Below are 12,052 nucleotides of genomic sequence, written 5' to 3'. Positions count from 1 at the left end.
AGAGGAGGAGAGGAGAGAGGAGAGGAGGAGAGAGGAGGAGAGAGGAGGAGAGGAGAGGAGAGGAGGAGAGGAGGAGAGGAGGAGAGAGGAGGAGAGGGGGGGAGAGGAGAGAGGAGGAGAGGAGAGGAGGAGAGAGGAGGAGAGGAGAGAGGAGAGGAGGAGAGAGGAGGAGAGAGGAGAGGAGAGGAAGAGAGGAGAGGAGAGGAGGAGAGAGGAGAGGAGGAGAGGAGAGGAGAGGAGGAGAGGAGGAGAGGAGGAGAGAGGAGGAGAGGGGGGGAGAGGAGAGAGGAGGAGAGGAGAGGAGAGGTGAGGAGAGGAGCGGAGGAGAGGAGGAGAGAGGAGGAGAGAGGAGGAGAGGAGAGAGGAGAGAGGATAGGAAGAGAGGAGAGGAGAGGAGAGAGGAGAGGAGAGAGGAGAGGAGAGGAGGAGAGGAGAGAGGAGGAGGAGAGAGGAGAGGAGGAGAGAGGAGGAGAGGAGAGAGGACAGGAGGAGAGAGGAGGAGAGAGGAGAGAGGAGAGGAGAGGAAGAGAGGAGAGGAGAGGAGGATAGGAGGAGGAGAGGACAGAGGAGAGGAGGAGAGAGGAGAGAGGAGAGGGAGAGGAGAGAGGAGAGGAGAGAGGAGAGGAGGAGAGAGGGAGGAGAGAGGGAGATAAGGGAGGAGCGGGGAGACGAGAGGAGGAGACGAGTGGAGAGGAGAGGTGAGGAGGAGAGAGGAGGAGAGGAGATGAAAGGAGAGGAGGGGAGAGGAGAGAGGAGGATAGGAGGGGAGGAGAGAAGAGGGGAGGAGAGGAAAGGAAAGGAGAGAAGGAGAGGAGAGGAGAGGAGAGGAGAGGAGGGGTAGGGAGAAGAGGAAAGGACATGAGGGCTTGGGAATGTTTTGAACTTTTAGCATAAAACTGAGTATACAAAAATAAGGTGACAGAACTCTTTGATGGTCTTAAAACAACTTACTTAATCCCAGCAGAGAAGCTGACGACAGGGAAAAACAGTCCGTCACAGTTGAAGTTCTCGAACATGCCCTGCACCGGCTGACCGTTGATCCTGAAGGAAATGCTGGGCGAGTTGAGGTCCAGACAACAGCTGACCACATCCTCCACCATCAGCATGTGTTGGTTGGGAGAACTCACTGTCCGTGCGATACACCCTGTCCATTCATATACAACATAGAGACAAACTCAGCCGCATTCTATGTAGTGATGCAGATAAGCTTGGATATGGAAGGTATCATGCACTTTATGACTAAAGCATGAAACTTTCGCCAGTGTTTCTATAAACCATGAAGTTTAATTTCAAATGTGGAGCCATTACAGATTTGACCTCTGGGACTTGGCAGTAAGAGAAGAAACTTCAGGCTGTCAAATTACGCAATCAATCAATTATGTTTTCTGTTTAAGCTCTTACTACAGAGATTTAAAAGAACTGTTCAAATTCTGATTTAATAAAGTAAAACATGGACAACTGGGGGAATCCCCCAACGCCTCAACTAGTAAGTGTTCGTTTGGATATCCAATGTGCATGCACAGGTGGAGTACCTTACACCAACAAAGTCCCCTGTGACTTGGGCAATGTATTCGACACGTCCCTGGAGTATAAGGCGCACCCACCTAGGATACGATTCCTTAAGAACCTTCTTGCCAAGATACCGGGTGGCATTGACCTCTGGTAATAACCGTGGTTACATTCCTATCTCCTTCTATTAATCCTTCCTGAACGCTGGAGTCAGTAATCGAGGACCTGGATGACTTGTTCAAGAGGTCACAGGATGATAGACCTCCTTAACGTTGGAGGAGGCGTCGGTGAGACAACCACAGGATTACCTGAGGCCGCGTTTACCCTGCACGCGTAGCTGCACTGAAGCCCGCTAAGGGAACACCTCTCAGAGGTAGTCAAACTCTGAGTGGAGGGCTACCTCATACCAACAGCTTTGAGAGGTTAGTGGTACTTGTAAGCTTGGACAATAAATTCAACAATTCAGTTGATGAGCCTCTAATTGGACAACGCTCATTCTTTAGTGACTCTAGCAGTCTTGTCAAGGTAGGATGTCAGGGCCAGGACAGGGCCCAATAAGGGTGGGGCTCTCTCCTGCCTGCTGTCCTGTAGGTCACTTGAATACTAGCAAACAAAAAGGCTGGTTCACATCACCAGCGGACTGCCTCTTAGGCAGGGATTAGGGTTAGGCCAAAGAGTTGCTCTCTTGCGTTGACTCTATGAACCTTAATACAACTGGTAAGGCACATATGTCTGGTTCTCAAACTACTGCCAGGTCACAGGCAGGTAAAAGTGGCTCTGGCCTATCAGGGACCACCAAGAGTTTTAACTGATCGGCTAACAGCTCTCGAAATCTCTTTCTTATTTAACCCTGAAGTGACTAAATCGGAGGGGAGAAAATCAATTCTAATTAAAATAAATGTTTGTTAAACTGCAAAGTAGCTATTACTCCACCTCTCATTTTCTACTAGAGTAGGTATCAACAAGTTATTTCATAGCATTAGTTTTTGAGACTGTGGACGGACGCAGGAGCACTTAAAGGAGACATATTATGGTGTTTTACCAACAAGTAAACATAGTATTTGAGTTCCAGAAAACATGATTTTGAAGCTGTTTTCTGGAAATAGCTTTTAGAAAAAGAAATCTTGCCTACCGCTATTCCCCTCTGTTTCAGTCCCTTCAGAATGCGCTTGTTTCTGGTGTCTGTAGCTTTAATGCAAATGAGCTGCTGCCCATTGACCAATGAGCTGTCGGAGTGAACCACAGCATGGAGGAGAAGGGATTGTTGCCTTTCGCGGACTCCTGGAGCTCTATATCTATATAATATAATATAATATAATATAATATAATAATAATAATAATAATAATAATAATAATAATAATAATAATAATAATAATCTAATATATGGGTATTTATATAATATTATATCTAATATCACGGCCAAAAGCTATGTGCGCCTCAGATGATATTATGAATCCTAAAGACTGCGTATGACGTCGCTGGTACTTCCACAACAAGTAAAGACTCGTAGTGGGGGATATCTCGGACATGGTTGAGAAGAATTGGGGGAAAGGAACTTTGGCCTTGACTCTCTGAAGTCCATGAACCGCGACATGGAGGAGAAAGGGATTGTACTCCCGGAGCTGAGCTGCCGGGCTGCCGCAGAGTTCCCCCCGCCGGAGCTGCTCGTCAGCTGGTCCACAAAATCTTAGCTCTGCTCTGATTGGTGGGGAGTGGGGAAGTGGGAGGTGATATTCAACTGTGCCCCCTTCCTACGTAGGACGGGCCGCCAAAATTGACTCGCTCGTTTGGTAACTGTAGGCGGGGTACTTTCAGAAATGCATACCTCACTCAAAAAATCATGTACAGACTTTTTTCAAAGTTTGTATGCGTGTGGGAGCACCAGAGACCCAAAACAACACCCAAATCCCAGGAAAAGTGTTGTTTTTTCATAATATGTCCCCTTTAAAGATGTGTCTTATCATTGGTTTAAGTTCATCCACTAGTTCCAGTAGTCAAGATAAGTTATTTGTTTCTGGAAACAGATTTGGTTGGCCAATGGTTTCAGGATGCTGGCTTCAACTGGCAGATGTGGTCGAGGTGGAGCTGTTTCCTTAAATGGCCAATGGATGAATGGCACGGCTTTCCCGAATGGATGACGCCGTTGCTTATTTGCTGTTTGGCGCAAACACTCAATTTAGCCTAACAAGCAGCCCTCGCCTTATTAATTTACACTGGCTGCTTGGTGATAACCTGTACCCGTTAAATGAATAAATAGATGAAGCTAGAAAAAGGGTCTAACTTGCACTATTCTAAATAAAGATGTGTTTGCACTGCATGGAGAGAGAGGTAATGGGGTGGGCTTACCCCCCCCCTCTGACCAGCAGGTGGTGTCAGCGCCTCACCTGACCACAGGTGGAGTCCGTCGAAGCTGTAGGAGTGGAGGTCGTCCCCTGCTCCGTTGCAGCCCCAGCCCTCGCCCCCCCCGGGGTAGGGGGCATAGCCGTCGGTGCTGGCCCAGCCAACGCGGACGTGGGTGGCCTCGGCCGTAACGAAGGGCTGCACCTGGTCCACGATCAGCTCGTAGTACCACTTCCTGTACTGCGCCGAGCCCTCGCTCACGCCCAGGAAGATGTTGGGCCGCATGCTGCGGGAGGGAGGACATTCTGGTCACCTTCATCGCTCTCTTTGTCCAGAGGGCACTGTGTGTTTGTGTATATATATATATATATATATGTGTGTGTGTGTGTGTGTGTGTGTGTGTTTGCAAAGCTGAAGGTCAGGTGTGGGAGTAGCGGGTTGGAAACGAGTTGCCAGATATCGGATGCAGGAAATAAGTAAATCGCACTGAGAAAATATTTTATTTGCACCTTTGTTTTTTCTACTGTCAAAGCGGGAACAGAGACACGCACAGACACACTATCTCTTGACTCCAACACAGCCAGACGACGGTTATTCTTTGTACTAGAGTTCTTCTGGAGGTTGAAAGTGGGCCTCCTGCAGACTGTTAGCCTACTGCATTACTTTGCAGTACTGTAGTCTGCTCTGTTGCCAGCGAATGTATGCAAAGCCTCTGTGACCGCCAAAAGTACCACTGTTCCAATTTGGCACCGCACATAATCACTCCTAATCGCTAACCCTTTCACATTGGAAGGCTGGACATGACCTGCCGAATGAACATTCACTGGAGGATTTAGAGCAGTTGAGCGACTGAGCCTCACAGCTTACAAGTCCCTGTCCCTATATGGTCACTGTCCCTAGGGGTGGAGCTCAACACAATATGAATATAAAGTCCAGGATATTGTTATTGTAGAAGGGTTTTAAAGGAAAAAAAACATTTTAATGATAATAGATTTGAGACTAGGAATTATTAAAGTTCCTCTCCCGGTTTAAGCGCCACCCACATCCGGGTATATCCTATTAAATATACAGATAATATTGAGGGTCAAAGTAAGTTTGTGTGTGTGTGTGTGTGTGTGTGCGTGCGTGTACAGTGAGTGTGCGCGTGAGTGCGTGGCACTGCGTACCTGCTGACGTGGTTGACCAGCCGTGTCTGCAGCAGCAGGTCTCTGCCCGGCAGCAGGTTGTCACAGATCAGGTTCTGGTTAGAGCGCACCGCCACGCCATGACACACACACAGGGAGCACAGCACGTCTAGAACCTAACACACACACACACACACACACACACACACACTTAAGTTTCTTGCACTACCAATCGATCATACACATTGCACTGCACTAGGAACTGTGCAGTGCAGGTAAGAAACAGAACCTGCCATGATGGCCACCTTGCTAATGAAGGGAGGAGCCTTGAGGTCCAGCTCATTGAGCTAACAAACAGACCTGGTGCTCTCTAAATCCTGATTGTGTGAAGAAATTCCATTTATTTTTAATGCAGCTCAGTTTAGGCCTTGTGTTGCAGGAGGGTTTGTGTTGAGACCCGCATGCAATGCAAAGAAATCCAATGTGTGCTAAGAAGAACTGCTTATAGTAAACTTTAACCAAAGACACTAAAATAGGTTTGGTACATTGAATTCACATATGTGATCATGGAATATGTAAAAACAATGACTGATTATGCAAAATAAATCAAATGTAACAATCATATTGTCTCCCTCCAAAAAGTATATTTTCTATGGGTAGTCTGGCTGTACAATGATACTGACACTGGTGAGGCTGACACTGGGGAGACTGACACTGGTGAGACTGACACTGGTGAGGCTGACACTGGTGAGGCTGACACTGGGGAGACTGACACTGGGGAGACTGACACTGGGGAGACTGACACTGGTGAGGCTGACACTGGGGAGACTGACACTGGGGAGACTGACACTGGTGAGGCTGACACTGGGGAGACTGACACTGGTGAGGCTGACACTGGGGAGACTGACACTGGGGAGACTGACACTGGTGAGGCTGACACTGGGGAGACTGACACTGGGGAGACTGACACTGGGGAGACTGACACTGGGGAGACTGACACTGGGGAGACTGACACTGGTGAGACTGACACTGGGGAGACTGACACTGGTGAGACTGACACTGGTGAGGCTGACACTGGTGAGGCTGACACTGGTGAGGCTGACACTGGTGAGGCTGACACTGGGGAGACTGACACTGGGGAGACTGACACTGGTGAGGCTGACACTGGTGAGGCTGACACTGGGGAGACTGACACTGGGGAGACTGACACTGGGGAGGCTGACACTGGGGAGACTGACACTGGGGAGACTGACACTGGGGAGACTGACACTGGTGAGGCTGACACTGGTGAGGCTGACACTGGGGAGGCTGACACTGGTGATGCTGACACTGGTGAGGCTGACACTGGTGAGGCTGACACTGGGGACAGCATTGCTTACTGCTGCTCTGGGCTTGGCCACGCCGTGCAACACAAACCAGTACAGGGCTAAGCAAAGCATTTGACAGTGTCATCTTTCAACCAACCATACAGATAACCATACGCTGTGTGCAAAGTTATACATGGGCTATAAGTGTTCTATATGGGCTGGAAGATTTACATGGACTTTAAGTGTTATAAATGGGCTATAAGTGTTATACATGAGCTATAAATGTTATACATGAACTATAAGTGTTTACATGGGCTCTAAGTGTTCTACATGGACTATAAGTGATATATGGGCTATAAGTGATATATGGGCTATAAGTGATATATGGGCTATAAGTGTTTACATAGACTGTAAGTGTTTACATGGACTAAAAGTGTTTACATGGACTACAAGTGTTATAAATGGGCTTTGCATTTGAGGCATGAAATCCAACCGGCCTGATAGTGTCAAGGGATTAGTGTAGAGTCCACCTTATGGTTGCGTCCATGTTTGTCCAGCAGAGAAATAATGGACTTGATGTGTCCCTCTTTGATGAGATTCAGGGCCTCAGGACTTTCCACCAGTACACAGTGTAGAACCTCCAGTATACCTAGAAACACAATGTAAAACCTCAGGTATACCTAGAAACACAGTAACACAATGTAGAACCTCAAGCATACAAAAGCAATACAAAAAAAAAAATGTTCCACCAAAAGGGACAGGCTGACCCTAACCTTTGAGCATGTTTGCCCAAGAGAAACATCCTTGGTGAAACGTACCAGATGAAGCTTCCAGTCTTTCCAGTCTGCTTATCAGCCAATCCAGAGAGCCAGAGAACTGGGCACAATTCTTCCGGTTGCCCCTTATGAGTGCAGCTAGCAAAGGGTAGGGTAGCAGAGACAATTATTTCCTTCTACAATTTGGCATCAAACACAAACTTCAACCATCAAACACAAACTTCAACCAAATAAAGGAGAGAGAAAGAGAGACGAGCTACAAGAAAGGAAGTTAAGAGGTGACTGGGGATCCAGTTTGTTTCCGGCTTTGGTCACTATACCGTTTGGGTTTTTTTAACTCCTGGTTTTGACTCGAAAGTGTCAAAAAGGTTTGTTTGTCTAAACTTTAAAATGCCGGAAAAAACGAGATGGAAGACCTTGTGCCTTGCAGCATCTTTTTCAGCCAGGAAGAGTAGCCTCATATGACACCAAATCATGGCAGAAGGTCAAAAACGATGGTAAATAGTCATTTAATGTTGTGTTTTATTTGGTGGCTGTGAGGGAGTTTATGGTCAAATCAAACAACCTTTATACGTGCTAATCTTGACCCATAGTATCAAACACAGGTTGAGTTTCAAGGCGATTGGATTCAACACACCACAACACCTTAAAGTACATTTGAGCTTGTTTTTCTGTAGCGTCCGCACCCTCTTCACCCTCGCCTCATCTTACTTGAGCACATGTGAGGTTGCTCCCCAAGTGCAAGGCGAGCTGGAAAGCAAGGCTTCATTTATTTACCACCCACTGAGCACATATGGCCAGGGCAGGCTAGAGAGATAGAGTGCCTCCCCTGTCCAATCAACGTTTTGTCACTACGTGCTCGTAGTGACAAAACCACCCACTGGGCCAGGGCAGGCTGGGAGGTTTGTGCTGACCCTGCTTGGACAGTAGCAGAAGTCCGCAGTGGGAGCTTGAGTTGTCCACTTAGTGAGCTGCTATCAGGCCTGCTATGCTAACCTCTGCACCTCTCACTAGATTTTAACATATTTAACATATCATTCATGATTAACCTCTTAAACTCGAGGTTCCCCAGATTTGGGAAGACCGTGATCACACTCGCGGCAAAAGGCATACAACACTGCGCTTATTATGTAGAAATAGTCATATCAAATTAAACATGAGAAACTCCGCTACCAGCACATATAAGTATTTTTTACACACACCAAACACAACTCAAACAACAAGCATATTAATTAGACAAATTAAAATAGGCTGGAGCTTAAGAGGTTTAGTAATCGTTCCCATATTATTTTAAGTGGAAGATTGCCTACCCTGAATACACGTCATGAAAAACAGATGATCTCACTCAGCGTTAGTGAGAGTTACATTCCCAATCATGCTGTTCCTTTGCTCATGGCTGTGGCTTGCAAAAATATGCCGTAGTTCCCATAAATCTTGTGTATTACAGAGTTTCTTTGTGTGTGAATGAGTACTGGTATAGGTGTGTATGTTAGAGAGAGGATGTTTATGGTGCTGGTTTGGTTGACTGCCTGCTGGCGTAGAGGTTGGGAGTCAGTGATGCTCGGGCAGGGCAACCCAGACCCCATTCTCGCCTGCAGAACCACCCCATACACGATTTTTGGAGGCATAAAGATGCATTTCTGTTTGTATTTCATACTGATTATTTGTCCTTATTCTGTCTTGTGCCTTATTTATGAAGCAAGTCACAGCCATCAAAATCCAAGCCAGAACCCAAACCATCTTTTTCATTACCTCTCCAAATGTTTCCCAAACTCACTTTTCTTCTGCTCGCATTTTGAGTTTAATTATCTTTTGTCCCAGTGCAACTCGTCACTCTGTGATGTCACAAAATAATCAGTTTTTAGTTTTTTAGCTTCACTTTTAATAAGGAGACAAGAAATTTGCTAAAATATCTTTACTTTGGAGCAGCTTGAATGGTGTGTTCTCAGCCCCACATCACTGAGAGAGCTAGTCAACCTCACCTGCTTCCACTCATTTCCTCTAACTCCGACAAATGCTATGCTATGTTATGAAACTAAAGTAGTCTGATGCCTCTTGTAAAATTAGCAAAATTAGAATTGTCAATGTGTATTATTTTTCGTCGTGGCTGACAGTAGGCCCCACGGCGGGGAGCTGCCGTCACTAGTGTGTGAGGATGTGAGTCCTCCGGAGTCTCCTCACCGAGGAGCTCGTATAACGAGTTAAGGATGGACCTCCAAGCCTCCCCCGCCTCTTTCCCTGCAATCTCGGCAAAATGGGCGGCGCTGCTGTAGACGTGGAGCCGGTCGATGCACTCCAGGAGCAGGCTGGTCATCCCCTGGAAGGCAAGAGGGACAGCAGACACAGGAGGAGTCAGCTTCCCTTAATTCACCCCCATCCCATTGTTTTGGGTGGGGTATGAACCATACCGGAACACCATCAAAGATCCTTCCTCCTCTGGGGAGACCGGGCAAAGACTATCCTATTGTCTCTTGTTGCACTCTTTTTATCAGCATGTTCCACACAGATACTCAATTTGTTCCTCCCATTTCGTTACTCATATGAACCCTTTCAACTTCACACAACCACATCTTCCAGGTCGCTAGATTACACGCTCAGCTGTTTGTCCCCTAGCTCTAGATGTTTGTTAAATTACGTCTGTTTGTAGAGATTAGCGTACACTAAATCAACAATGTTGATTATGTACTGGCAAGGAATGGCGATGCCTGATCCAAATCACAGTATTTTGTTTTTTATCAGACTTTGCTAGTGAAATAACATCAGGCAGCCTGGTCATAAGTGTACTTCTACGTAACCATTTGTCAATAATTGCGGAGCAGAAGCTGTTACATCTTCCACACCATTTCTCTAATCCACATCATATCCAGAGCCTGGTGATATTGTCCGATGGCCCCTGTCCCAAAACGACGAGGGCGTAGGGAATTCATTTCCCCAAGATGTACGCCATAAAACTGACACCTGTAATGCCCAATAAGGATCCCATTAGGATGGCATGGCAATTACACCCTGTTCATCCACCAAATGGAATAACTATGCCAAATAACTGATGGATGCTTTTGGGAGAAGGGGCCAAGCCGTATCCATATACCGTATCCTGCCAGACAGCTTGGCTTGGACTAGAACACGTTTAAGGGTTTACACAAGCCAAGTGTGACCAGGAGAGACTGTATGGGGTACTGGTACTGCAGGAGTATGTATACTTATGGACTGTGTGTGTCTCCTGGTGATCATCATGTGGCAAGGCATAGAGTCTCAGTGTTTATTGTGGCCAAAGTATAGAAGCAGCTGAACTGGAAACCCTACAGAAAGAATTCATGAGGAGATCTTGCTAATGGTCTGGTGCATTGGTATCCTGTCCGTAACAAACATGTGTTCCATGGGTACTAGGACCAACAGTCTGGGCCGTTAACGTGATCAAAGTCTTCCTTTAATTGGTTAGGTAAACTGTGATCAGGTTAGAGTGGACCCCCCTCCTTACAGAGCGAGGTGAGGTTAGTGATCAGGTTAGAGTGGACCCCCCTCCTGACAGAGCGAGGTGAGGTTAGTGACGCCGTGATCACCAACACCCACTTGGTTCATTCATCCTTTTGTAACCACAGATGACTGAATGCGCACACATTGCCCGTCATCTGCAGCACATTATAAAGTTGTAATTGTGAAGTTATCAGCCAATGTTTGTATTTCCCACAATCCCCCCAGTTCCCCACCTACCTCCTCCTGGAACAGATTCTGCCGGTTCTTCAGATGTCGCAGCCGGTTCTGCTTCTCCTCGTGCTCCAGGTGCTCGTCCGGGGGCTGGAAGTAGCCTATCAGATCCCGCAAACTGAGGCTGACCGATTCGATTGGCAGATCGAGAGCAGAGGTGTTCCCTTTTTTGGAGAGCACATCCAGGCCCCTGGGCAGAGGAGAACAGCCAGGTTTGTATCTTCGAGATATCTCAGAGGGACTTCAGAGATGCAACAGAGGATGTAAGAGCCTTGGAGTGATACGATATGTTAGACTGGGTACCGCCAGCCCATTCTGCCCACGATTTGAACTCGCCCTGCAGAAGGGTCTGGAGAAGAGAAATACATTTCTTTCTGCTTTCGATACTTTTTTGCGGAAGCCAATCACCAAGCTGGCTTTCCCCCCTGGCGCGCTATTGGATGGTTTAACACAATGACGACAGGGAAGCAACGGCAAGCAGCCAATTGCGTACAGAGTCGTTTGAACTAGGCCCGTTGATCACGCCTCTTGTGCTGAAGAAAGGAATGACAGCAGCTTCTGCGCTTGGTCTCGCAATAGCCAGGCTAAAAGTATGTGTCAGATAAACAGAACCACTGTAGCCATGGAAGGAGTCCATCCAGGTGAAGGTGTGTGTTGAGTTCCGCTCACCTGATGAAGCGGTTGAACAAGAATACGGTACTCCGAATGACTCGCGCCGTACGACTCTCCTCATGCTGTGACCGAGACAGAGTTAGGCCATCGTCCATGTGGCCCTCGTGGTGCATGATGGCCTGAAACAAAGGAAACCTCTCAGCTGACACGGGAACTGTTTCTTCTGATCATGGGAGTGGAAATGGCCAGCCGACAGGACCGGGATCACAGCTCTGCGACCAAACCAGTGAAGGTGGATTTACTGTGCCGGTGTCTCCCATTAACCTTATACAACGGCTTCAGTTCCGGTTCCCTCCCAGCAACACAGTCTCATTATCATGGTCATCAATATCATAAACAGAGCTTATTTCCTATTGTCAAATAGATACCTCCTCTTTTCAAAATCACACAGAGTTCTTGTCAATCAATACCAAAAAAACAACCACGCAACACTCTTTCGTCACTGCAGAGCCATTGGCTTCAAAATGCAACCAGTCCATCTGGTGATGGAGGAATCGTCATCACAATACCTTCCGTTGCACTCCGCCCATGCGGGCACACTTGGTATCCATGGCCTGGTAGGTTAGCCACAAGCTGGTGTCCATGTGCTGGACGTAACACACAGAGTCGCCGTACTTT

General features: G+C 47.2%; 1 protein-coding gene across 1 annotated transcript in view; it reads right to left on the bottom strand.

Moving 5' to 3' along the window:
- The window catches only part of ryr2a (ryanodine receptor 2a (cardiac)), a gene marked incomplete at both ends in the record, with an annotated part of 175,982 nt that overhangs the window by 126,049 nt on the left and 37,881 nt on the right, over positions 1 to 12,052 (bottom strand). The window contains 9 exons of the mRNA XM_079757379.1: positions 952 to 1,144; positions 3,895 to 4,136; positions 5,017 to 5,150; positions 6,812 to 6,930; positions 7,100 to 7,195; positions 9,239 to 9,374; positions 10,769 to 10,952; positions 11,432 to 11,553; positions 11,944 to 12,052. The exon at positions 11,944 to 12,052 is cut by the window's right edge and continues 56 nt beyond it. Of these exons, the coding sequence (XP_079613505.1) occupies positions 952 to 1,144; positions 3,895 to 4,136; positions 5,017 to 5,150; positions 6,812 to 6,930; positions 7,100 to 7,195; positions 9,239 to 9,374; positions 10,769 to 10,952; positions 11,432 to 11,553; positions 11,944 to 12,052 (1,335 nt within the window). The remainder of the gene's footprint in view (positions 1 to 951; positions 1,145 to 3,894; positions 4,137 to 5,016; positions 5,151 to 6,811; positions 6,931 to 7,099; positions 7,196 to 9,238; positions 9,375 to 10,768; positions 10,953 to 11,431; positions 11,554 to 11,943) is intronic.

The sequence above is a fragment of the Pollachius pollachius genome (genome assembly GCF_949987615.1).
Source record: "Pollachius pollachius genome assembly, chromosome: 19".
In the NCBI taxonomy this organism is placed as follows: domain Eukaryota; kingdom Metazoa; phylum Chordata; class Actinopteri; order Gadiformes; family Gadidae; genus Pollachius; species Pollachius pollachius.
Note: the sequence above shows the minus strand (reverse complement) of the source record. Positions and strands in the feature narration are given on the sequence as shown.